Genomic DNA, 27,069 nt, shown 5'->3' on the forward strand with positions numbered 1-27,069 from the left:
CCTCGGAGTTATGTTATGTTACTTTGCATTTACATAGCGCCTCATATACCATTAGCATGGTCTGAAGGTGCTGGTAGGTTGAACGCCCTTGGGAACCGAAGTTCAGGTCAGTAGAGAGAGTAGAGAGAGTCAAAGGTGCATGTGAGCACCGGGTATGTGTGCAGCTGGTGCGGTATTCGTGTAATAGCTGCTTCTTAGCGGTAGGTGTGGTGGTTGAGAGGTCAAGAGTATGTGTTCGTTCTGGCATGATTTATCCAGACCGATTGTGGTTGTGTTAGGCCTGAGGAGAACGCCTTGCTGGGGGGTGAGTAACCAGCAGTGTTTAGTTAGAGTGATGGGGAGTATGAAGCAGATGTTGGTATGAGAACAGTTATACCGAATAGTGTCATAATATCTCTGTGTTCTAGTTGAGTGGTGCTGTAAAGAAGAGAGTAAGCGTGGTGATGCGAGATGGTGGGTTATATGCTCATCGGACGTTCCATGCATTCCAAACCATTCCATGTCAATCGCGCAATTCTACGCACTCCAGTCCGCTCCACCGCACTCCAGTCCTCTCCAACGCACTTCAGTACGCTCCACGGAAGAAAGATCCTACCAATTGCTCCAAAACCACATTAGCCACTGTTATGAACATGAACACTTCAATGGCAGCCAACAAAGCTTAACACCCAAACGTTTGAAAACAAACCACTCCCATGTAGCGTTGCTTTACAGGTTAATGTGAAAGTTGTGTACTGCGCAGCACCGTCACGAACGGAATTTCTTCTCAGGAGTGGAAGATGAAGACATGTCGATAAAGACAACAGCAAATACTTCAAAACTTTGAGGCGCGCCGAGTTTCACGAAGCAAACTTGTTTGCGGAAAAACTGAACTGTAGCTAACAGGTGCTGTACGTGCTACTTATAACATCCAATGACGTCACCCTCGACAGAGGCCTTTGAGGGACATCAACTCTACGCCATCGACGCTGGGGGCCCTCTGCCGAAAAAGTTTTCTGAAGCAGCCAAAGCTGAACATTACATGTCAAAGATGAGGAATACGTTGGAGGACACAATCCATTCGAAGTGCATCTTACTTACCTTAATTTAAAAGTGACCTTAACGCTGCCTAGTATGTGTAATAAATAATGATATGTATATATAACTCCAAATGTGGAAGTGCCTTCTTGACTGTATGCGTGCTGAAAGGTCTTTGTACTCTACTACAGCTCTTCTATCTCCTAAAATAAGCCTGGCTGCTCAGCCATAGCTACCGAAAATTTTGGGTAGTTCAGGCTAAGAGTTGGAGCCCTGTACACTAAATGGAGAGTCTTCTACAGTCCTACCACAGGTGGACTTTAGTAAAACTCCTCAACAGTAATGGCAGGAATGACAAATCATTCCAAAATGCACCATAGAAGGATCCCCCGGCTCCTAACAGTACCGGTTTAGGTGTTTAAGTGGATCAATCACAGATTCCAACCTCTTTCCGGTATAGCTGACCTGCAAGACCTGACACGCAAGTCCGAGAAGTTCCAAAAAACATTGTAAGTTAGACTCCGATTCTTTTAAGCGCTCTCTGGATGGCCACCTAGACTGCTAACCCCTTGCCAGTTTTCTTACCTTTCTTGCCAGTTTGGGACATTCTGTGGCACACTCTAGGAAATCAGATGCTGTTTTGAGCCAGGACAGGTAAGTTACTTATTTCCCCACTATAGATCGGAATCACTAACAACATCCCCTTTGCGCTTTACGCCTAACTCGTAATGTGGGAAAAGCTGTAAAGACTTTGCCATCTGCACATCCAGTAAGGGACTGCCCTTTTTTAAATTTCCAGATTGACTTTACGCAGCTTCCCAAATGTCTTAACTTGGAGTTTCCTCTCGTCATTGTGAATTTGTTTACAGGCGGGTCGAGGCCTTTCCTTGCAGAAAAGCAGACTATCACTGTGGCCAAGAAATGTCCTGTAGTGTTTATTTGGGCTATCACTGATCGTGATAGAGGCTCCTATTATACAGCATCTGGATGTGTCTGAAGTGTCATGTACGAGTACGTTTATGTGTCATTCTCCAGCTGCTGCTGATATTAAAGATTTACTGGACTAACCTCACCTAAATTGGAAGTATGAGTTTTTCTTCGTTGCTGTATGAGGAAAATATTATTAACATTTTTAAAATTTATAAAGCGCAACTATGGGCCAAAGGTGTCTAGGCGCTGCTGTTTGGCGGTATGAAGAAGAAAATCCATGCTGTCAGATTAAAACAGGAAGGACTTAATTGCCCTTCGGAAGGGGAGGTGATTCTCTGTCACTCCAGGCGCTAGGTGGGAGAAGATTCCACAGAGTAGGGGGCCACGACCGAGAAAGAGCGACTGCCAAAACCCTACTGCTGAAATCTAGGTACTTTCAGAAGCGCCCGATTAGAGGAGCGCAGTTGCCTAGTTGGATGATCGTGCTCGATCTGGTCTTTCAGATACTCTGGCCTTACCTTATACAGAGCATGACGAGGGACACAAAGTATCTTGAACTTTATCCGTTCCGCAACTGGGAGCCAAGGAAGGCACTGCAGAAGGCCGAAAGAGTCAAATGGGGGGCATTAAGTGCCAACCTGGCCGCGGCATTCTGGAGTACCTGCATACATTGTCGCTGATATCTGGGTTGCTCCAGGTAGATCCCATTGCCGCAATCCAGTGGCCCCATTATCGTTGAAGTGACAAACAGGGTGCAGCTGTCAGAGGGCAGCATCTTCCTTAGGATTTTAGGTTTCCCAAAACTAGCATTAGACACTGCAAAAATCTGAACTTCTCGCGACCCACTGGGGAGCAGTCTCACCCCTAGGCTCTTTACTGATGTTTGGACCGTTGGACATGGGCCAAGTGATTTGGGCGAAAATTGAAAATTCCACAGGGTATCGGCCGACTGGGGACCAAACAAATCGCAGAGAGGTCCTGAAGGATTAACACCCCGACCTCTGTGCGGTCCTGGAGTAGGTCTAAATTGTCCAGCAGAGATATCATAACTGATTCCGTACCCCTGGCAGGACAGAACCCAGACTGAGAAGGAGGCAGGAAGTTGTTATTTTCCCAACAATGTTGACAACGGCGGTGTGATAACAGCCTCCATAAGATTCATTAAAGCAGGGAGATGGGTCTGTAACTGGCTTCAGCCAGAGGATCCAAGTTCAGTTTCTTCAGAAGAGGAGTCACTACTGCATGCTTCAGTGCAGCTGGAATTACCCCACAACTGAAGGAGTACTGTAAAGCCACTGTAAACCGACAAATGGCTTGCTGTGCGAGGGCCTTTAGAGCATGGAGAGGTACTGCATCAAAAGGTGATGCCGATTTCAGCCCATTCTGGGCCTTCCAAACAGTGTCCTCATCAACGGGATCTACCCAGAAGAATTTTGCCCCGGCAGATGCAACAGGGCCCCTAAAAAGGGGGCTCTGTGGCCCGTCAACCCAGTTGGCCGATAGTCCATTAATTATTGTCTGATGAATATCCTGTCAAGGAGTTCCCCCCTTCTCACCTGGGTCCGATGTTTGCCAGTGACTTCGATCGCTGCCTTCTTGCGAACGTTCCTGGTCTTGAACAGCGCTGCTCGAGATTCGTCTGATTCCAGGTTGCGTTTAGTTCCGGGATCACAGAGTCCAGGAATCCGGGAGAATGGAAAAGGCTAGAAAAGCTCGGAACCAGGAAGAGGGAAAGGAAAAGGAATGGGTAATAACACCGGGACAAGGGAAACAATACTGCGAGATACGAACACACGTCTGGCCTACTCTGCAATAGCATTGAGACGCACGGAGCCGCGGAAGGCGTGGTCTATAAATAGACCACGCCGCGTTCAGCGCATGCAGCGAGCAAGGGCTTCAGCTCTGGACGGCCATGTCGGAAGTAGTACGGAATGCAAGCCCGTTGAGACAAGGACCAGGCGGTCCAAAAGGGGCGTGATCTGAAGTTCATGACATATCCCCGATTTTGTCTGAAAAAAAAACATACTGATAGCATTGCACTGTGATTGTGCATCTGGGTGCCTGTCCTGTCTCTTTGCAGGACATGCAGTCAGTTCTTTAGCCACCCTAAACAATTCCCTAGAGGAACATGAAGCTTCTGCTATCCTGGAAGCATAGAAATTAGATTTCTCCTCTATGATCATCCTATGGTACCTTAACACAGCTAGTTTGTAGTTTTTGCATGCTACTGCCTCATAATCAAGCCGCCATTTCCTTTCAAGACAGAGACAGGCCTGTCTGAGCACAAAGTTTAGAAGTAAACCAGGCTGCCGTGGGTTTAGTTCTTCCAAAATGGGGCTGGCTGGGAGCTAGAACATCTGCCACCTACGAAACGGCTCTCAGGAGAGAAGTGCAGGCATCATCGCCAAGTTTCATAAACTATGCATAGCATCCAGCACCTGATCTGCAAAGGCATACAGGTCCACCTTGTGACATTTGTAGGCCATGTGAAACTCTAAGGGTGCAATAAGTAATTTTAACATGGAATGGTCAGACCAGGTAACAGGAATAGGTCTGAAACTTGCCATCAAGCACTCCTCAGAGAAGATAAGGTCCAGTAAATTCCCACTCTTGTGGGTGGGCAGCTGGTTGTGTAGGTCTAAGAACAAGTCAGAGAGGCTAGTCACCAGATTTCTAGCACACAGGACATTAAGGTTAGAGTTTTGGTAATTAAAATCCCCACAACAGCTAAATTAGGGTAGATCAAAATCAGGTTTGATGGCGAAATTAGCTCAGCCATGCAAGGGGGGCATATATACCAGCAAAAAGTGAATAAACACGTTACTATACTTTGACCAGGTTAGCCTGGTAATCACAATTTACGCTGAAGATGGTCTTTATGTCACTGGTGCATCCAAGCCCATGGACTGGAGTTGTAATGCAGCCCAAGGCAGTAGTCATCACAGCCTCCATGCTACTAAGAGGGCAATTGCTGTTCAGCAGTTGGGTTATTTTGCAAAACCCTAAAGTTTCCCCATACCACAGGGATCACATGCATCTTTTCACGCCTAGAGGAACCTTCTAACCTAGGGCAGGCAAGTGGAGAGAAAAAGGTGAGACATGGAAAGCCGCAAGAACATGGTCACATGGCTCTGCAAACTGCAGATTACCATCAGAAAATACTAGGTGACATTGGAGGGAAGTTGGTTAAACAGAACTAGCTGGATCCACTGCAGGTCAGCCACTGCATCAATGTCAAAAACCTCAGTCATTTGCAGTAAGAAGAGGCTCACCTAAACAGGGAACTTCAGATTAGGCACTTACCTTCCGGGGGTTGGGCAATCATGACTGAAGGGACACCTGCATCCAAGAAGATGGACTGCCTTTAGATCAGTTAGGGAACTTGTAGTATGCTCCGTTCCTTGTTAAATCAAAAGGTCTGCTCCGGAATAGTGCACAGCTACAGCACATCTTCTGACCATGGGCAACATTCCAGAGTGCAGTATAAACCGAGAGATACCCAACGTGCGAAGGGATGCCCAAAGTGAGAAGTGTGGAAGGTAACAGACTATTAGATAACACAGAGCAAGGTTAGTGGAGAGGAAGGTGGAAGAAAGAGAATGGAGAGGTCGAAGTGGAGTGACGAAAACACTGTAAAGAGGAGGACAACACAGAGGAAGGAATGTACAAGGTGCAACAGCAATGGAGCGATATGGAGGCAAAACATACAAGAAGGGATAAAAGGGAGGACGAGGAGGGACATCAAAGAGGAAAAGTAAACGAGTGGAGCTAGAAAGAGTAACTGAGATACAAAAACAGATAAGACAGTATTCAGTCTTACAATAACTACAAAATCTATAAAAACTGATGTATAGGATTTCTTCGAATATATTTCTCCTAACGGAGATTTCACTGAATCCATTTCACTGAAAAACGAAATCTTACTTTTTCTAATTATTTTTTTAATGCCGGGGGAGGGTGGGGGGGGGGGAGACCTCCCGCATCCTCCCTCACACCCCCCGTACCCTAACTTATACCCTTACCCCACACCTTGCCTATTTATTATGCATTACACCTATACCATTTCCCCTACCATTTTTGGTGAAATATATTCGGTGAAATCTCATTAGGGGAAATGATATTCGAAGAAATCTACAGTAACGTATAGAAACACTGACTAATAAGGTCAGAGACAAGATCATCGTCACAACTTTGAAAATAAAATGCGTCTTTGGTGTTCACATTTCCTTTTAGCATCACCATACCTTCTTCTATCACTTCTTTAGTGCTGCAAGATTTGCCTCCCACTAGGCGGTGTTGGCAAACCGCCCATGAAGAATGTTGCTAGTCAAGCTACTAATTTGGATTGAGGCCAGACAATGCATCCTTCACCAATAACTTATGTCCAGAAAATAAGTGTTTATATCTTTTGTTATTGTTATGCGATGTAGCATTGAAAGATTTCAGTTTACTATTCTACAATGATATTACATGTCAGTGGGGCACCACATTTCCAGTCTTCTGCTTTCTTCGTTCGATCTAATGTAGTCTGAGCATTGTAGTGTTTGGTAACCTCAGGTGAATTCATTGAATATGGTAGAACTACTACTACTACTACTAGTACTACAACTCTCCATTCCTACTCTACACCCCTGCCATTATTCATTCCCTCAGTCAACTTCCACTCACTCCCTACTCTTCCCTCTACTTTGACTCACACACCTTGCACGAACACACAACACAGTACTTTTCTCTCATTAACCAATACCTTGCATGCTCTGAAATGTGCCTCCACACTCCAGCCCACCACCATTCCTCCTTTTGGTCTCTTGGTTGGCCACCTCTGCCTCCCCCGAACATCCCAAAACATCCTTCTTCCTGTGGCTCAAACACCCCGCCCTGTCTCAAGTGCAGGTTCGTCAGAGCTTAGTATGGCAGCCTACTATAGCAAGCGTTATGAGTTCTTTTCAATATGGGAACATAAAGCAGGGACAGGGACTAAGGTCTTCCCAACTGCCAGATTTGCCTTCTGGGGTAGGACTGGCTCTGGCTTCCATCCAGGTAGGCCTACCATCCCAAGCTGAGAGGGGTCCCCATTGCCTCCTGACAGAGTCAGACTACTTAAACTGTCCCCGACAAATACCACCACCCACTCCTCCTAAATAGCGGCTGCACTCTTAGTAGCATGGAAAGGTAGCTCACAGAGCCAACAATGAAAAGGATGACAAAGAAAATGAGTACTATTATGGAGTACTATTCTGGATGTTCAAACTGTTCTAGAGTAAAACCACATTAAAACCACACAATGGCAAGTCCTAAAATATGTGATTAAATTGTTTATAATCTCAATAACAGAAGGTAGCGTCCAAGTTCTGTAAAGGTAAGTGAGGAAACATTACACAGAGCTGTGAGTTATGCAAGATGGTGGAGGGCCTCCATGACATGTCCCAAAAATGTAATATTCAACTGGTTGGGGTGCAAAGCGTTAGGAGGATGCATATTTTAAAACGCGTACATTCCTTAGCGTTCTCCTTGTCCCTCACTTTGCAATACCATGTGCAGCGTTATTGTGTAGTGCATCCTGAATTTAAAAAAAAGAATGTAATAGAATCAGATGACGATCAGAACTTCCCATGTGCTGCTGTGCAGAGGCACGACAGAGACATTTCCTTTTCTTTTTTATAATAATCTTGTTGGGATACACACACCCCTTGACTTTTCATCACCTCATGTCTTAAAACTTGTAAAGATTCTCACCATTTCTCGAAGCTGCCTTGGCAAGTGCAAGGCTCACATCAGCTGTAGACACAACTGCGTCTTCAGGCACGTGCATGGCACCGACCAAGTCATGAATGTTGATGAGAGGATGCAGAGCTGCAACCTGTTTTGGAGTGATGATCTCACAAGGGATTCCCATTAGCCTGTAGAGAAAGGCATGACAAAATAATATAGCCTTCTTCAAGGCTCAATAGCCATTTCTTCGAATGTCATTACTGGAGTGTTTGAACATTTTCTCATATACGATTTCATGCATCCTTGGCCTTGTGTTCCAAATAAGTAAAACATACATCACTGCAGATTTAGGGTTAAAATACAGGAGGTGAAGAGTCTAAGGTATTTCAACCAATGCAAAAGGGAAAGTTACTTAAATGCAACACTTTTTTTCCCATCGGGGTGTTCTGTTATTTTTACTACCTATAGAAAAAGCACCTTTCTTGTTTTACTTTAACTTAGTGAAGCAATGTTAGGACAAACGCTGAAACCCAGTTTTTCGAATTTGAAAAAGAAGATGTAATAGTCTAAGCTAACAACTAGATGGGGGACTATCATACCAGGTGAATATAAGCAGATTTACAAGCTCAGAAAGTTAAGGGTGCTCTGGTATTTGGGGAACCTTTTAAAAAAAAAAAACACCTTTGTTGTTTTTACTTAACCAAGTGATGCAATGTTAGGACAAATATCCTAAGTTATGATTCTAACATGTATCCTTTGATCTTTTTTCGTGATACGAATGGTTCAATTACCTTTTTCAATGGTGGGTCCCCACACAAGGACTCATCAAGTGTGCAACTCTGAGACAAGCCCCCTGAGATGTTAGGTGGTATTTGTATAGCGCCTGCTGCCATTCTTATGGCCTCAAAGCGCTATGAGGGTGAATGCCCTTTGGAAGACGATAGTCGGTGTGGAGAAGTAATGAAGGGAGTGGTAAAATGTGTGTGTGAATTTATTGCCAAATGAAAGGTAGGTAGAGAATGGCTAGGTCTCTAACAGCAGCCCATACAAAGGCATGATGAATGGGCTCAGTGTCAAAGAGCCAAGCTATGTGAACTAGACCGAACTTTGAGTGGGACGCAGCTGTATTTTATGGGTTGTAGTGAAGTATGTTTAGGGTAAGGTATTAGTCAAATAGCATACATCTCAAAGGTGCGAGGCTATGTGAACAGCTATGCCGTATTTATTCGTGGGGCTCAGCTGTATTCTCTGGGTGAAATTAGAGTGCAGCGGAGACCTAAACTCAGAGCACTTTTGAGGCAAAAATAGGTGAGGCAAAACATAGTAGTTGCAAGATTCAAAGCTGCAAGCCCACATTTGTGTGGCAAAATAAAGCCGCAAAATGCAAGTGTGGTAACAAACAGTAGCAAGAGTCAATGTGACAAACTTACCTTTGGAACACTCTGGAACGTTAAATGTAAGTGTGGCCAAATACAACCGCAAAATGCAAGTGTGGCAAAATACAAGTGGCAAGATACAAAATAGGCATCCAATACCTGAGAATAGCTGTAGATGGAGAGCATGGTGTGTGGCAGGACAAGGGCACCAGGCAAACACGGGGGGGAATTGCCCTTATCCACTGAGGTTTGACAGCTGCCTGGATGTGGCTGCCCAGAGTCTCAATTAAAAATGGGGCGGGTTTCCTGGGCCAGATGAGCCTCTGAAACACCAATCAGGGCTCGGGAGTGGGTGGGTGGGGGACAGGCAGGCAAGAAGGGAAGGGGGCTAGCCTGCTGCACAACGCCGATGGTGTTGGTTTCAGCTGGGGGGGAGGGGGGGTTGGAGGAGGATGGCGAGATAGCCTCTAGGCAGAGACAGGTGAGGACTTGCTTCTGTGGGAGCAGTTTGTTGCTGGAGCAGCTGGAAAAAGCTATGTACAAAAAGATATGTAAAGCTTTTCTGGGTGGGGTGCCCAAAAGCGACCCCTTGTATTTCAATGTCAGTAAACTGGCCAAGATAGGTGTGCCAGATCAGACGGTGGTGGCATCAAAGAACTGTGGGCCAGCAGTCCAAAGCATTAGCCACTTATTGTTGCATTAAGGTCCACAGACACCTTGGCAAAGAGCCGCGTTGGCACTGTGCATCAGTATTCCTGAAGGAGATGCCCAACCAAACTAGGCTTTCCTGAGCGAAAGGAAACACATTGCAAAATAAGGGGTTGGCTACCTTCTACCTTGAGTCGCCAGAAACCTGAGAGAGCCAAGATCAGATCTGACAAGTATTAGTAAAGGATGTCTCGGATTCAAGGCTGAATTCAAATCCCGTGCGTTTGCTCAGGGTGTATTGATGTGGCAATATACAATGATTGGGTGACTGCCAAATGTTTGAAAGGATTCGTGGTCGTGATTGGAGTTTGAGTTTGTACTAAGCTTCCAATGTTCAATATGATAGGGGAACAGCAATTCAAAGTTGTAAATCATTGGGAAGAGTCTTGACGCACAAAGAAGTATCCTGAACTGACAACCTGCGCAAGATCTGCTGCTACCTGCCCAAGATTACTCAGAAGGCGAAGTGCTGCTGGGATCAGAGGATTCCAGTCTTCTGTACTGCCCAGAGGGAACAGCAAGCTACGTAAGCTCCCATTGACTCAGTGAAATCAGCAGTGTTGTAAGCCTCTAAAAATGTTCTGCTCTCAGAAGAAGCCTTACTGCTTGTCCCACATGGTCTACTCACAAACGGGGATGGGGGGCCTGGAAAATGAGTGCAAGTTCCCAGTAAACCAGACAACTACAAAACGCATTCTTAAAAAAACAACCTTCATGTAAAATCCCTAGGATTCGAGGAACCAGCGGCTTACTAGATCTGCCTCTCTGTGGTCACTTCCTGGCTGCTGCATAGCATTGTTTGCTACTGGACAGCACGCCGTAATCCAGCATCATATCACTTTTGTTTCCGACCCAGGAACAGCCATGGTAACTTTCAGACTCCGTTTCTGAAGGGTACATTTCTTTTTCACCACCAATATTTTCTTTGCACAACTGGAGACTATCCTTGACAGCAGTGACCTTAAACTTCCACAATTTCTAAACTTTTTTGTAGAATGCGGTTGCTTTTCTATAACCGCCAGAGCTTGCCAATTGCCCTGGGGTCAATACATGTATCCATTTGCGAGGATTTACCAAATCAGAACACTTGCTGGTACAGAACATCTCTATTGAAATAAAATGGCATGGAGCCAACAGATGCCATGATGTGCACAGAGGAAATGTACCACCAGATTTGTACAGAAACAAAACGCCCCAAGCTTGCTCCCAGGGGTGGACTGGTCTATAGGTAACTCTGGAGATTTCCTGGTAGGCCTCTGCACACTGGGCCACTTTTGTGTGGTTATCTATTTTATTTCCATAGGAAAAGGGTTGGGCTTGGTGAAAATGTGCAACATGGGGCCACTTTGAATATTATTTCCAGGGGATCTTTTGGTTCCCAGTCCACCCCTGCTTGTTCCCAGCTTGCCCTTCTAGAAGAATCCCTTCGTAAATCTGAAATTTCCCTCTCAAGTGTGGTCAGGCTGGACTGAAGGAAACACGAATGTCCTAGGGCAGTTTATAGCGATGATGCGATGGTCCCCTTGCAGACGAGTTATAATCTACCACATAACAAACATGAGCAATAGAGGGTAATAAAGGAGTCTATAATTCCCTATATGCTGCAATTGACGACCAACGAGATCACTTTCATCAAGATTTTCAAAGACATGATCTGCCAACATGACAACAAAATATCAGCCAAATAGGGATCCTACATTTCTATAAAAAACAAGACTAGACTGTGTAAGATCTGCAAATGCAAATGCCAGAAACAGAGCGGGTTGTATCTCGAAGAGGTACACAAGAAAAAAGGAAAGGCCTTGGCATGCTATACATACAACAACACATCATCTTTTTGGGTAAACTGGACGCTGGCGAAACTGTACAGTATATGCATCAATGTTCTTCCAGCAGACCAAATATGCAATCAAGCAAATGCAAAACTGTGCCATATGTTGGCAACAAGCAAACTAATAACAGGTAAGCGGGAGGAAATAGCATGCAAGTTGACAAATGTGCTAGGCCCAGTGTTGCAGTTCAAGAAAATGATATTAACAGTATTACCCAAATTGGTCATTTTTTTTAATCGTTTTGCCTTTTTTACCTACTTTTTGCTGTACATTTTGACCTTCATTTTTGACTACATAAACCTACCAGAAAACCTTGGAAACGTAGCCTTTTTTGTTCTCTTGCCATCCAGGTCTGTTTTCTGTTCTTTTATCCTTTTCAGTTTGGTCCGAAAATATCAAACATGAGGAGCAGGGTTTGCAGGGGTGTCCCCCGCTCCCCATGTTCGGTATCTGCAGCCTCCACGGTTGCGGGAATGTCCCGGCAGATGGGGTGCATGTGCAAACGGAGGAGCAAAAGGATACAACCTCGGGATGGGAGGCACGCCGCCACACCATCGCTGATAATCTACGACCCGGTCGAATCCTCCGGAGTAAACTGCAGACAGTGGGCACAACAGGAAACAGCAGGCACAGCCCACTAGTGTCAAAGTGAGACCAGTGAACCAGGATTAAAGACCACAAGACCGCACAGTGAATTTAGCTAGACTCCAGAGGGGTGCTACTAAGCCAGAAACCCAAGACCACCTGATACAGATTACCTGGGATCAGTAGAGGGGATACCATATCCCAACATACCATGTCTAAAGCACAGAAATCAAGAAAGCAACAGACTAAATTACACTTTGAAGCCACTGCGCTGCCCAAATCATCAGGAATCGAGGAGAGCCCACGGAAGGGAACCTCACAAGCTGCAGTGTCAGACCCACATGAGATGCTCTGTGACATTAAAGTGATGCTGGGACACGTGAAAACCAGTATTCAATAATTAGACGTCAAAATGGACACCCTGACTTGCAAGGTGGACCACATGCAGGGGCGCCTGGATAAGCATGATGAACGGTTGGAAGAGGCCGAAGGCAGAATATCTACTGTCAAAGAAGAGACTAATACTGCAGTGAGAGATCTGGCAGAGCTCAGACGGTGTGTGAAGGGTTGACCGAGAAACAAGATGACCTTGAATCTCGATCCTGGCGAAATAACCTCAGGATAATAGAAGCAGCGGACCAGCACAACATGGAGGCAATGGTGGAGAACCTGCTGAAAGAGGTTCTTGCCAATGAGGAATTCTCTGCTGCATTTAATGTGGAAAGAGCGCACTGCATACCGAGTTCTAGGAAACCAGTACCTGGGGCACCTGCCCGCCCGCTCATATCTGAACTACTGAACTATCGTGACAGAGATGTGGCACTGTGGCGAGCTAGGGATAAAGGCATCTTGAGATACCACAACGCACAGAACAGACTTTTTCTGGACTTCTCGGATAGGGTACAATCATCGAGGGAGACATTTATTGATGTGAAAAGAAGAATCAGGGAGAGAGGCATTAAATATGCGATGCTGTTCCCATCTAAATTTAGAATTGAACATGGCAGAAGGGTGCAGTTTTTCCACACAGGAGGAAGCAAGTTCTTTCCTTGAGACCCTCCCGAGGTCCCCAGGCAACGGAGGCAACAATGACTGAGTGGAGTTTTGCCTGAGAGGCTCGTGCGATGCATCCCCAGAGCAGGAAAACACCGGACCTTGCGATTTCATGGCAGTTGAGACACTATCTATTGACCGGGCTACCGGGATGACTGGGTCCTGGTGAGCCCCCCCAAGTGTGAGCATATGTTGATATCAGGGTGGAGAGGAACTGGCAGGTTAGGGCTGCTGGTGGGAGTGGGAGGGAGTCACAGTTGGGGTTTAAGTTGGGTTACACAGTGGGGTCTTGAGCTATTTCATCTTCGCAAATGTGGAACTGTTGAACGATCACTACCAGGACGGCATGGCTCCAATCTAAGAGGGGAGGGGTACAGGTGGGTTAACGAGAATGGAGCGGGGGCGGGATTGTTGTAAGGGCTATTGGTTCAGTCGTATAAGAAAATTGGAGGCCATGCGGGCTCATTGGATTGCCAAGTGATGTACATACTGCTCAAATGTATAATACTTGGTTGAAATGTGTCGTGGGTGTGCAATGAACGGGTCACTTAGAAACATCACATGGAATGTGAGGGGCCTAAACTGTCCGTCTAAGGGGCGCAAGGTATTACTATACAAACAGAGACACCAAGTGGAAATAGCGTTCCTACAAGAAACGCATCTGACGTCAGACACAGAATCGAAATTTGGGAAAAGCTGGGGATGCCACTGATATTTCTCTTCTTACTCCTCATACTCTAGAAGGGTGCGTATTCTTATCCATAAATCTGTTGGGTTCCGTCTAACTACAATGGTCAAAGATCAGGAGGGCAGAGGTGTGGTGGTACAGGGAATAATACAGGGCCGATTATACACCCATGTCAACTATTTTGGGCCAGACCAGGACACGCTGGAAGTTTTGGAGGGGATTGATCGGCAATTGGGGAGGATATCACCCAAGTAGATCATCTGGGCTGGGGATTTCAATGCAGTCATGAAGCAGGGCCTGGATCGCACCGGGGAGGGAGGGGGACGGGACTCACCACCCACCATCCAGGATGACAGGTACATTTCAAGGCATGTGTACAACTTGGGAGGTCACCAACGTCTGGAGAATCAGAAACCAGGGGACAACGGAATACACATATTACTCCTCCACGCACAACTCAGGATCCCAGCTACACTACTTCCTAGTCTCCCACACACTAGGTAAAGTGACTTAGGTGTCCATCCTGGCGCATACATTATTGGACCATGCCCGAGTATTATTAGTGTTTGAATTAGTGGGTCGAGGGACAGGGAGAACACCTAGGATATTTAAAAGTGAGCGACTGACAGATGTGGTATTCCGGGAAGTCCTGACCGGGGCAATATATGCATTTAAAAAAAAAAAAAATTCAGATAGTGGAATCAGCTGTGAGCCGGTGGGAACTTTTTAAATTCGTAATTAGGGGTGAGTCCAACTCGAGGGAATCCGGGGTATTAAACCAAATACGTAGCAAAATCAGAAAAGCTGAGACCCAGAGAAAAGGATTACAAATGGAGGCATCCACACCAACACCATTGGAACAAGCAGAGATCAGGAAACACCTACAGAGGTTCAATGAACTAGCCCACAGAGAAGTAAAGTTTCTCTCAGAGAAGGCTGCAATAAGACAATATGGGGAGGGACAGAGATCGGGTGGACTGCTAGCTAGAGCTGCCAAATCGGAAAATCCCAGGGATCGTGTATTGTACACATGGAACAAAATGGTTTGCAGACTTGGAGATTGTTCAAGAATTCTGTCAGTTTTATGGTCAGCTATACTTCTCTCAGGTCCGGGTTACGGCGGGTGGGGGAGCAATTCATCTCATTAGTGGCATTACTATACACACTCCCTAAGGCTAAGATCAGGGTGAACGGTCAATTCACCCCAAATATAAGCAAACAAAACCCATTCAGGTATGGGGAGTAACAAACTGTAGTGTGCCAAGCTCTCTTAGATTAAGACGGTTAACTGCAGCAGATGCAACACAAGAGGCTTCCCTAAACCCCCACAAATATTATACGCAAGACAAATTGAAAGTGTGCTGCAGAACAGCGCAAAAACTCTGTAGTCAAAATGTCCAATTGTCTGTTAGAGTTCAAATCTGTATGCATTCCGGAATCCAATTATGATCCAATCATCCCAAAAAGTGCATGGTGGTTTTATTATTTTTTTTACAGCCGGCACGTGTAGCGCCTTACTACGAGGTCCCTTTGCGGCACCCGACCTTAACGGCTGGTCTGGACCAGCCGCTAAATTAGGGACCCGCAAAGGGACCTTGCAGGCAATTACGGTACCGCAATTAGCGTTACCGTAATTGCCACCTTCCCCATTCCCATTGAGCCCTATGGGGCAAAAATGGGAATGGGGAAGGGCCATGGTGAAATGGGGAAATACCGCCCCGCCAACCTTGGAATGGGGCGGTATTTCCCCATTTCACCATGGCGGACTTGTTACAACACCGGCACCAACCATGGTGCTAATAGCGCCATGGTTTAGCGCCGGTGTTGTAATGAGGGCCAATATCTTTTAAGACGGTCATTTATGGCTGACATCACGCTCCAGGGGGACTTATTTAGTGCTATCAAGTATTTGAAGTCTTCGCTGTAACTAAAACTGAATCACCCAAAAACAAATGTCTTTTGGTTTCTACTTCCACGTATACTCCTGTACAAGATTTGATACTTTTTCTTTCTTCTTCAGGTATCACCCCTTTCTTGGTGTCCCCTGTTCAACCTTTGGGCATAATGCTCAATTCTTATTTGACTTTTTAAAGTCACATTTCACAGATTACATTTGTTTTTTCAGCTTTTTAACAAAATCAATACAATTATTCCTCCATTAAACTTTAACTCCGCTGTCCAAACCTTGGCTTTATCTGTACTTGATGAAGGCAATGCCATTGTGACTGGACTTGCAGCCTCATCTTTCGCTCTGTTAAATAAGGCTCTTCACTCATCTGCCCAGTTGATTACTGGATTGCAGAAGTTTGACCATATTATGCACTTTAATTTTACTTCACTGATTTCCGAGCCACATGCGCACTCTTTTCCAAATATGTGCTGCATTATTTACAAGGCTGTGGAAATGAAACAAACAATTTATTTGGCTGAGAAGCTGCAGATTTCGATATGTGAGGGGTAGGAGTATGGAAACAGGAGGGATAGAGAAGTATATGCAGTCAAAACATTTAAGATTGAATGCGCTTAGATTTCAGTCTGCACATTTTTCAAACCTTTCCTGCTGCTGATCCATTGTAATTAAATGCTCTTCCCATTTCCATTTATTCATAGAGATGTTGATTTTTGATCCTTTGACGTTGACTCTGTCATGTGAATTGGTCATCTACTGTTTGACAGGTTAAGGTTTACCCTACTGATGATGTGTTGTTGGTATAGTAATCCGGCTCAAAACGAGAGGAACTATAGTTTTAGGTATTTGGTGCATGTGCTTTGCTGCAGGGCAAAGGATACTATCTGACCTTTTGACTGAACGCTTCCAGCTCAGAATGACCTTAAAAACTGCAATGTTACTGCACTACTGCGGAGAGCCTCCGGTGGCATGGGAATGTCCAATTCTGGGCCGAAGTGCAGAGATGCTTGCCTCAGGACTCATGTTTGGGCAAAAGGGAGACGTTGCTCTAACCTGTGGTCCACCTCATGTTCCTAAAATATCCGGGGGTAAATTACTGTGGATAATTCTGGGTCAGGGGCTTTTAAGTAGCAGAAAAGCTACCTCGATGTGATAGATTTAAAGTTATTTTCTGTGACAAGCTTTTGTCTGAGGAAGTACCAACACTACTGTATAGGGTGATCGGGGCTCCCAGATCCCAAAAAGCATCACAGTGATGGAACGCTTTCTGACCTCAATCTCACCAGCCTTTTTAAGGCTTTGTCTTATCCACATTTGCATTCTATGTCAAGACCGGAGGTGAGCATTATGCTTACACTTCTTTTTTTTTTCAATATGTTTATTTTAAATCAAGGCAGGGTGACAACAGTACAGTGTAAATAAAGCATGTAAAGAAAATCCATAACTCCCCTCCAATTCCCCAACCGCCCCCCCTCACCCCCCTTATGGTTCTTGGTCCAGGGATGCTTCCACCCCTTTCAAGGATGATCGTAGGCTCTCATGGCCCATCGGATATTGGTAGGCTTGTGAGTTAATGCAGGAAATTTCTGGTCATACTCCAGAACTGGGGCCCAAATGTCCCGAAAGCTGTGGAGGGGTCCGGCTCTTGCCGCTGTTACTTTTTCTGCTATCAGTATGTCCCATATTTTCTCCCACCATTGGGATATATGAGGGCCATCGGGGGCTTTCCAAAAGCGAGCAATTACTATTTTCCCCGCCAGAAGGCATTGAGTCAGCAGTTTCGCTCTGTTCCCAGAGCGTGGGTAGATCTTGGGAACAGGGGCCCCCAAGAGGACGGGCTCAGGCTCCAGAGGGAGGGCTGTCTGGGTAATCTGTTCAATAGTAGCTAGACATAGTTTCCAGAATTGTTGGATCTTTGGGCATGTCCACCACATGTGGAAAAAGGAGCCGGTCGGCCACATCCTCTCCAACAAGCGTAGTCGCAGGACTGGTTCATGTGATGGAGCCTGAGGGGAGAGTAGTACCAGCGCAGGAGGATTTTATACGTACATTCCCTGTTGGTGACGCAGGTGGAAGAAGTGTGCGTTCAGGTCCAAATGTCTACCCAGGCCTGGTCCTCCACATGGTTCCCAAGGCAGCCTTCCACTGAGCCATGCATCGGGTCTTCAAGGCCAGGAAGTCCCCAAGAAAACATCTGTACAGGGTGGAGATCCTGCCCGGGCTGGAAGATCCCTGAGAATTAGTTCCAGGGGGGTGAGAGGGCATGTGGCTGCCTGGAGAGTTTGGGGCTGGGAGCACCAATGGTGTAGCTGAATGTACGTGAATCTGTCCCTTTCCTGGAGTTGGAACCTCTCTTTAAACTGTTCAAAGGTGCGAGGTAAGTCTCCCTCGTATAGCTGGTCCAAGGTTTCGAGGCCTGTTGCTATCCAGTTTTGGTAATTTCAGGGGGGGGTCCCCCGGGCGAGAAAGGCGGGTTATGAAAGATAGGGGGCTCATTCCTCTCGGGATTCCTTTTTGTTTCAGCGCCCAATCCCAGGAGTTGAGAGTCTGCTTAGTCGCTAGCACAAGTCCATCCCATCATTATTTGAGAGAGGGCGGGATGTGGAGAAGAAATAGCAGGGGGAGCGGGAGCCGTGATTGTTCTAATTCCACCCATCTCGGGGGGTCAGTGGTTATTTGCCATGTGCGGAAATGTGCTAGTTGTGCTGCCACTCTGTAGGATTGCAGGTCGTGAACCCCCCAGTCCGCCCAGTCTCGCATCCCCTAGCGTTGACTTGTGGGGGATCCTGAGCTTCTTACCTCTCCAGATAAACCGCAGCATTTTCTTCTGTAGGTCATGAAGGGCAGGTGCTCGGATTGCAACCGGAAGGGAGGAGCAGGCATAGAGGAATCTTGGGAGTAAGTTCATTTTACAGGCCGTTATGTGCCCCATCAGCGAGATTTCTTGGGTCACCCAGCGTTTCAGGTCACCTTCCAGTTCTCTGAAGAGCTGGGGGAAGTTGACCCGATATGCGACTTTCGGGTTTCCGGGTACCTGGACCCCTAAATAGGGCATGGCCTTCTCCTTCCATGTTATCGGACACATCGGGACCAGTGCTTCCCGTTCCTCCGGAGAGAGGTCCACACACAGAGCAACCGATTTATTGAAGTTGATGGAGAAGCCGGTGACCTCCCCGTAGCTGGTTATTGCAGATAGGGCGTGTGGTAGTGAGGAGCGGGCCTCTGAAATCGTGAGCAAGACGTCATCCGCGTGTAGGGAGATTTTATGCTGGGATGGGCCGTCCTGGGGGCCCTTAATGTGGCTATTCAGTCTGATCCTCTGGGCGAAGGGTTCCATGATAAGTGCGAATAGTAAGGGAGATAGCGGGCAGCCCTGTCTGGTTCCGCAGGTTAGGGGGATCGGGGCAGAGAGCGAGCCATTGATTCTGAGAAATGTTTTTGGTATTTGGAGTTAGCCAGGACCACTGCACGGAATACTGGGCCAAACCCGAAGGCCTCCAGGGTAAGACTCGTGAAGGACCAAAATCAAATGCCTTGGTGGCGTCCAGGGCCATCAACACCAGCCCCCAAGAGCTTCGGGAGGCTAGGTCCACTAGGTTCAGGGCTCGGCGAACGTCATCTCCTGCAGATCTGTACAAAAGAAAGCCTGCTTGGTCAGGGTGAATTATATCAGGTAGTATGCGTGATAGGCGATTAGCAAGACTTTTGGAGTATAGGTTAGCGTCAATATTCAGCAGGGCTATTGGTCTGTAGGAGGCCGGGTCTCTCGGGTCTTTCCCTGGTTTGGGTAAGAGAATGGTGGTGGATTCCTGCATTGAGGGTGTCATTGCCCCTGCCTCTCCGAAGGAATTAAAGAGGGCCACCAGGGAGGGAACCAGCTGAGGTTTGAAAATTGTATAGATCCTGGAGGAGAATCTGTCTGGGCCCAGGGATCAGGATTTAAGAGACTTGATGGCTTCCCCAACCTCCTCACCAGTGATCGGGGCCTCCAGGCTCTCCTTAGCTGAATCATGCAGTCGGGGGAGGGCCGCTCAACGAAGGTATTGTACTTGCTTGGTTTGGTCCCGCGATGGTGCCCTCATCACCTGGGCCCAATGGTCTACCTCTAGCCGTTGCTATTCCTGTTCCGCGTATTGCATCACCCCCTGTGGGTCTTGCAGTCCGATGATAGTGTTACTGCGCTTTGATTTAGACAGCTTGGCAACAAGCAGTTTGTTTGCCTTGTTATTTTTCACATAGTAGAATTGTCTGGCTTTAACCATAAACTGTACAGTGTGTTCGGCATAGTGGGCCTCCAGCTTCTTCCTGGCGATCCAGATAGCTCGTTGGGTCTTGGGAGACCAGCCTTTCTCCTTGTGGGCTTCCTCTGCTGCTCTGAGTTTATACTCTAGGGCTATGCGGGTCTGCCGCCTGTTCTTATGAAATGCCACTCCCTGTGCGATTAGTTCTCCCGTGATAACCGCTTTCAATGCATCCCATGTGTTTGCCAGGGAGGTGTCTTCGACTGGATTTTCTCCGAGAAATATTTTTATTGCTTTTGCTATCCTGTCCCTTAGTGGCATTTCATTAAGGATTGGATCATATAAAGTCCATCTGCGTGGACAATCGGGCTTGGGTGTATGTGCTCCGGTCTCTATAATTACTGGGGCGTGGACAGACAGGATTCGCGGGCCCATAAATATTTCATTGGTGTAGGTAAGCAGCTGATAGGATGTCAAGAGGAGGTCAATCCTTGAGAAGGTTCGGTGAACATAGGAGTAGAAGGAGTAGTCCCTTTTGGAGGGATGGAGCACCCGCCATGAGTCCACCACATCCAGGGATCTGAACAGGCGTAGGTGGCTGAGCGTCTGAGTGAAGTCTCTGGGGTGGGGGGGGGGGGTGAGATCTGTCTTTCATGGGATCTGGTACTCCATTGAAGTCTCCTCCAATTATGACTTGGCCCTCTATAAAAGGGGTAAAGGGAGGAGCCCAGTGTATCGTAGAAAGCTGACTGCACGGAATCGGGGGCATATACTGATGGAAAAGTGTACAGCTCTCCCACAAATCACCCTTCCGGGCATGTTTTTGTTTCCAGGACCTGAGGGTTCAGCTCCTTCCTGAATATGATTGCAGTGCCTCCTTTCTTGGAGCCTCCCGAAGCATGGAATTGGAGAGGGAAGAATCTACAGCGAAGACGCCCAAAGTCTACCAGGAAACTCATCTGTTACCAGAGCAAGGCCACCGCTGCGTCTTCGTCCTGGAGCTTTTGTAAAATCGACTTGCGTTTGGCGTGGAAATTCAGTCCATTCTGTCCATTGACATTGAGGGAGAGAAATTTTAAGTTCGATGCTCCTGAGGTGCCCCCAATGGGGGGGCGTAACTTCAACTGGTAGGGGGGCCCACATTGTAGGTTCGGCCCTTTCCTTGGCCAACTGGGCCAAATGTGTGTTTCCTTCCGAGGTCGTTGTGGTGGAATGAACCTTGGAAACAGGCATGAGCCGTGGAAGCCCGATGCAAATTTTCTATGTGTCGTTCATCGGCCTCTCTGCCGCTTCATCGCCTTGATGAAGGACTTCCAGGAGTGTCGTTGCGGGGTTATTTGCCCCTTATGTTTTTGTGGACTTAAGACCAGGAGCCCCGTCTTGGTTTCGGTGAAGAGGGATTGAGTATCTCTGCCGCTGTTTCGGGACTTGCATTCCGGGGATCTTCAGAGGGGCCCGGATGCATGATCTTTTCTGCATCTTCTAGGTGACTGATTCTCTGAGGGGAGCCTTTATAGACAAATTGCAGCGCTGTCGGGAATAGCCATCTGTAGCGGATATGCTGGTCCTGCAGGAACAGAGTCAGGGGACAAAGGGCTCTTCTTCTCTCTAGTTTGAGGAGGGAGAGATCTTGGTATATCTGGAGAGGGAAACCCTGAAAGGTGAGTTCATCCTGAGTCTGCCCTATGGCTGAGATTGCTTCCTTCGTGGTGTAGAAGTGGACCCCTGTTATGACATCTGGGGTGAGGTCTGAGACTACCCCTCGGCGGGGGGGCAATCTGTGGGTGCGATCTAGTAGCAGCAGGTGTTTGTCTACCTGTGGCAGTAGGGACTGGAAAAAGTCTCCCACGTATTTCTCCAAGTTTTTGCCTAGTACTGTGTTGGAATGCCTCGAATACGAAGATTGTTGCGTCGCGCTCCGTTTTTCAATTCCTCTTGTTTGTATTCAAGAATCTCGCACTTGTCTTGTAGCGCCCTGATTGAGAGTTGGACCTCTCCCAGGGTTGTAGAGTGTTCGAGGGAGCGATCTTCTACCTCCTCTTTCCTGTGTTCCGCTTCTGTAAGCCTTTGGTCTGTTTGTTCAAGCTTCGTTGTGAGTTCTGTCATACAAGACCTGAATTCAGTTTTTATGTCCGACATGAACGCTTGTATGTCTTCTTAAGTCGCTAGGACTCCTCGATCCTCCCCGGGTTTTGGGGGGTGAGTTTTAGCTGATCCATTTTCTTCCCCTTATCTGATGAGAGAAGCATTGCTGCTATGTCTGGGTTTTTGGTAGGTTTAGATTGTCCGGACATCGCGGCACGAGTTATGAAGGTAAGGGGGGGCGCTGAGTTCCCCTGAACAGGGGGGGTATAGTTGTGGAGAGCAGTCAACTTCACTTGTATTATGTCCAGCCAGGTGGGCGGGGGGGGGGCTGAAGGATCCCCAGCCTCTGTTCTCTGCTCTAATAAAGATACTTGGGTCAACTGCGTAGTAATTTGCGGGAGAGGCGTTGGGCTGGCTGGATCACCCAGACTCCAAAGCTTAGGTGGCTTTTCCAGTTATCAAGTGTTTAAGCCAACTGTACCTGAGTGGTTCTGAGGTGGCCCGGGGCACCCCAGGAAATGGGAGAGTGTTCTGCTTCAGGGGTGGGGGGGCAGTGGTCGAAGTGGGCGGGAGCGGTGCTCCTCTACTTCTTTTAATTAAGTTTTACTGTTCCTATACTTTTATTTTAAAAAGAAACCGTTCCGGAACGGTTTCGTTTTAAAATAAAAGTGTAGGAAGCAGTTGAAACTTGCACTTTCAGTGCAGGGGACTGAACATTCCCTACAGGCGCAGGCGTTTGGGGGTTTATATTGTGCATGGGAGGGGGTGTGGTGATGGGGTTTGCGGGGAGCGGTGCAGACCAGTAGGGAACATAGCTCCACTACTTCTTTTTGTACACTTTGACCACTGGGGGGGGGGCGTTGATGAGGAGCTGGATGCGGTGCAGGGTGGTCTGTGGGGGTTGCTGACAGACCTGTGCCTCCTGCAGTGAAGGCGGGTAGTGTTGGCAGGGGCCGAACTCTGAGTAATATGAAGGAAGGGCCCGCAGGTGAGTGGGCCGGAGTGCCCCTGGATCTGCTGTGGGCTCCGGTGCAGCTTGGGGCTCAGTTTAAAGAGATAGTATATTGCGCATCCGGCGGGCTCCCAAGGAGCACTTACTGTAATGGAGTTAGCCAGTCTCTCGGAGGGGAAGGGTGGCCCGAGCGGCTCTGCACGTGAAAGAAGGTCCAGCGAGTCTCTGATGCCGCGCAGGACCGGGCCGGGATCCCGCATTGCAATCCGGAGGGCCCTGGGACCCGCTCCATGCCTCAAAAGCGGGCAGCGGTGCCTGGGGATTTCACACTCCTCCCCCGCGCCTCGGCCGCCCCACCAAAGCCCAGGCAGGCAAGGCTGAGAGCAACCAAGTCCTCGCCCTGCAGCGCCGCCTCAATACGCTCGTGGGCCGGGGCGCGCAGTGTCCCGGGATCACCCGACCGGGCTCGCAGGCCCCTGTTGGTCCTCAGGCGGAGCCCCCAAGTTGGGGGAAGATGGGGCAGGGGCAGGGGGGGTTGTCCCTCCGGGCTCAGTTGCTGGGCTGGATCCACCTAGGGTGGGCAGGCCCAGTCTTCGATCTCACTGGCGGTGATTCAGTGCGCTGCTCCTTCTCTGCCCGCCATTTTGGAATCGTTGCCCTCGTTCAGCGGCATCGTGGGTTGTATGCAGTTGGTTTTGCAGCTACAGGGGCTCCGGAGTCTCCCACATCCCTCCAGGTGTCCCGCTACATCGGAGGTCCGATAGAACGCATTAATATTATGCGGAGCATCGGGTCTTCCACGCAGGCCATTAAAAGAGCATCCGCATTGCCGGCGCTCTTGGCCACGCCCTCCTTACTCTTCTTTAATTTCTACTCTCCAGCAGATTTTGGGCCCGATTCACAGCTTTTTATTATTGCTCAATCACATAGGAAAACGTTCTATGAATCAGGCCCTTAATTCTCCAAACTTTCTTTCATAAAACATTTTTTTTCTTTTTTCAAAACAGAAAACATCTAAACATTCTAAATCCGCTGGTACCGATGGGATTCCGCCCTGTATCTTGAAATCGGATCCTAAATTTTGGGCCTCTTTGCTGTATACCAAATTTGATCATATACTAAGCACAAATGTTATTCCTCTGTCCTGGCGGAATGCCACCTATCCATAAGACGGGAGATTATCATGAACCGGCACATTTTCGCCCATTTGCTCTCACTGAGTCTGCAGCTAAAGTATTTTCTATTTTATTGTTGAGGCTGTTGGAAAATAATATTGTTGAAAAGGACTTATATTCAAGGTTTCAAATAGGGCTCAGAAAGTACATGAGCACTTCTCTGAATGCTATGATCATGGTGCATCGGTTTGCATATACCAAAACGGCCCAGAAAGGTCCTGTTTATATGGTGCCATTAGATCTGTCTTCTGCCTTCGATGCGGTTATTAGAAATACTTTGGTCAAAAATGTTGAATATGGGTTTCCCACAAAGGCTGGTGCATTTTATTTCATTACTGCATACCAACACGCCATTTTCAGGTCAGAATAAATCAGGAAGGGACTGTTATAGATCTAATCCCTTCCAGGACAGGTGTTAAACAGGGATGCTCTTTAGCAGCCATCTTGTTTAATTTATACATTTGCGATTTTGATGCCCTATGGATCCATCCTGCCACGTATTCCGTAAGTCTGTGTAAGCTTTGTTTGCATTGGCTTTGTTTTGCTGACGGTATTATCATTATGGATCGTACACCGTACGGATTACAGTTGAAGCTAAATGCATTTTCCAAATATACAGATGCACAATTTACAAGCTAATCCGGCCAAATCCAATGTAATCATTTTTAATGATAATAAGTGTAGCAAAAGCTATAAATGGAATATCTCAAGTAAACTGGTTCTATAGGTGAAATCTATAAAATATCTGGGTTACCACCTAGCCAATTCATATTCGCTGATCTCTTGGAAGCAGAGGATAGCTGAGAAGGTACATCCTCTACTCTCCCAGATGAAGATAATCCATCAAAAATATTCCAGATACTCGCTTATTCCACTTCTAGATTTTTACTTACTAAAGGTTGAACCTACCCTGCTTTATGGTTTAGATATAAGCATTATTAATTTGGATGAGGTACTGAATAAAACCCAAAAACAGTTATGGAAATCGACAGTGGGTCTTGCATCTGCAGTGCCCAATTACATTGCTAGGCAGGAATTTGGACTACTTTCTTTGTCAGCTAGATACACTTGGCGGAAGCCTCCCGCGTTTACCAAATTGCATGACCCACCAAGAAATTCTTTGTATATGGATCTCAAAAAGCTTATGGCTGAAGACGAGGTACCATCGATTTCACTCTTTGCTGCACAAATGAAGGAAGTATTGGGATCTATAAATGTGTCACTTGATGATCTAGTTCTTGGGTTGCCTTCGGTAAAATGCAAATTATACGAGATGGATTGGATATGCACTATTGATGCCAATTATATATAAAAAAAAACGTATACAGAATTTGTTCAGTTTGGCAGAAAGAGACTATCTCGGCCTTTGTACATCCAGAAATGTCCATGCAATAAAATTTGCAGGGTTTATATGCGATTCAAATTGAACCAGTTGCCGACATTGGAAAGTGTCCAGTTAAAACGTGCCCTTCCTGTTCGAAATATGAAGTGGTGTCGCTTCTGTTTCTTAGAAAATCAAGAAGAAACATTAAAGTGTCTAGTCCTATTTTGCATGCCTTTTGAATTATTTAGGCAAAATCTTCTGGGTGATTTCTATCCTGAGCTAAATTTGATTGCTCGCCAGTCATTCTGGGAAAGGGCTATGTTTGTAGTAGTACGCGTTTCTTGTTGGCACTTGTTACATTTCTGTTGAAACTTGAGTCGGTGCTGCTGGAGAAAAATAATTTGCAATGTTCATACTAATCCTTTTTTTGTCTTTGATATATATTGTGTAATCACTCGAAATGAGAACAATGTGGTTCCACAAAAATGTGGTTCCCAGGCACAAAAAAAAATAATCAGATTGCTCATGATGGAATCAGATATCGGTAGTGTGGGGAGCCAAGACCAAGTGTTTCCCGAGGAGTAAGCAGACCTCATGCCTGGTTTTAAAAGTGTCTTAGTAGACTCCTTGGTCAACGCAGTATCGCAGGGGGTATGGCCCATCCAGGATAGATTAGAAGCCCTGGAGTATTTGATTGGGGACGGCCTTCAGAACAAAGGCTCAGAAGTAACGCCCAGCACGCCAGAGGGTCATATAAAGGAGGGAAAAGGAAAGCCTCCCGAGGCTGTCGATGCATTTGAGAAGCTCAAAGATGCTTTCATGCTGCGGACGACCGTGCCAAGCCTCCTACCACCTTCCCCAGGGGCGTAAAACACAGCGGATGGGGACTCCTCATCAGAGTCAATAGAGTCAGACTCTAGAGCTTCCCAAAAGTCAAACAGCAGAAAGAGAAAATGCAAAGAGAAGTATTTGAAGGCACCCACAGAAGAGTGGATAGATATGTTTGACGCAGGGTCGATAGTGCATCCGAGGACAAACAACTGGCGGCCATCTCCCAGAGTGACATCATATATGGCCCAAAGGCTGGGCAAACCTATTGAAAAATAAGTAAGATTGCTGATGCGCTCAGAACGTCCCAGACCAGAGCTACCCGGGAAAGTTGCCAAAACACCAGAATTAGATCCGAAAAGGAGCACATTCATCTCTAAAGCCACCAGAGACTTGAGGAAAGGCATGGGCCGAGCCTGGAAGGGCTGTCAAGAAAAGGCTTTGGACATAGCCGCCCCCAAGCTAGGATTATGGGCCTAGCACAGAGCCAGGGACAGCGTAGAGCCGGTGGACCCAGATGTCCTAGCCAACTGGGCACAAAGAGCTGTGTGCTTGTTAGGGAATGCAAATTGTGCCCTATCCTCCAAGAGGAGGAGAGGCCTCCTGTTAAAAATAGATTGGGATCTAGCGTCCTACGAGGCAGGTGAAGGCGCC

The 27,069-nt window shown here is 47.0% G+C and overlaps 1 protein-coding gene across 3 annotated transcripts in view; it reads right to left on the reverse strand.

Moving 5' to 3' along the window:
* Positions 1-27,069, reverse strand: part of PDPR (pyruvate dehydrogenase phosphatase regulatory subunit) — a 1,147,433-nt gene that overhangs the window by 857,568 nt on the left and 262,796 nt on the right. For all 3 annotated transcript variants that reach the window (XM_069655114.1, XM_069655129.1, XM_069655120.1), the window contains one exon: positions 7,684-7,847. In XM_069655114.1, coding sequence (XP_069511215.1) covers positions 7,684-7,847 — 164 coding nt within the window. The remainder of the gene's footprint in view (positions 1-7,683; positions 7,848-27,069) is intronic.

This window comes from Ambystoma mexicanum, chromosome 1p (genome assembly GCF_040938575.1).
Source record: "Ambystoma mexicanum isolate Mex_15411 chromosome 1p, UKY_AmexF1_1, whole genome shotgun sequence".
Lineage (NCBI taxonomy): Eukaryota > Metazoa > Chordata > Amphibia > Caudata > Ambystomatidae > Ambystoma > Ambystoma mexicanum.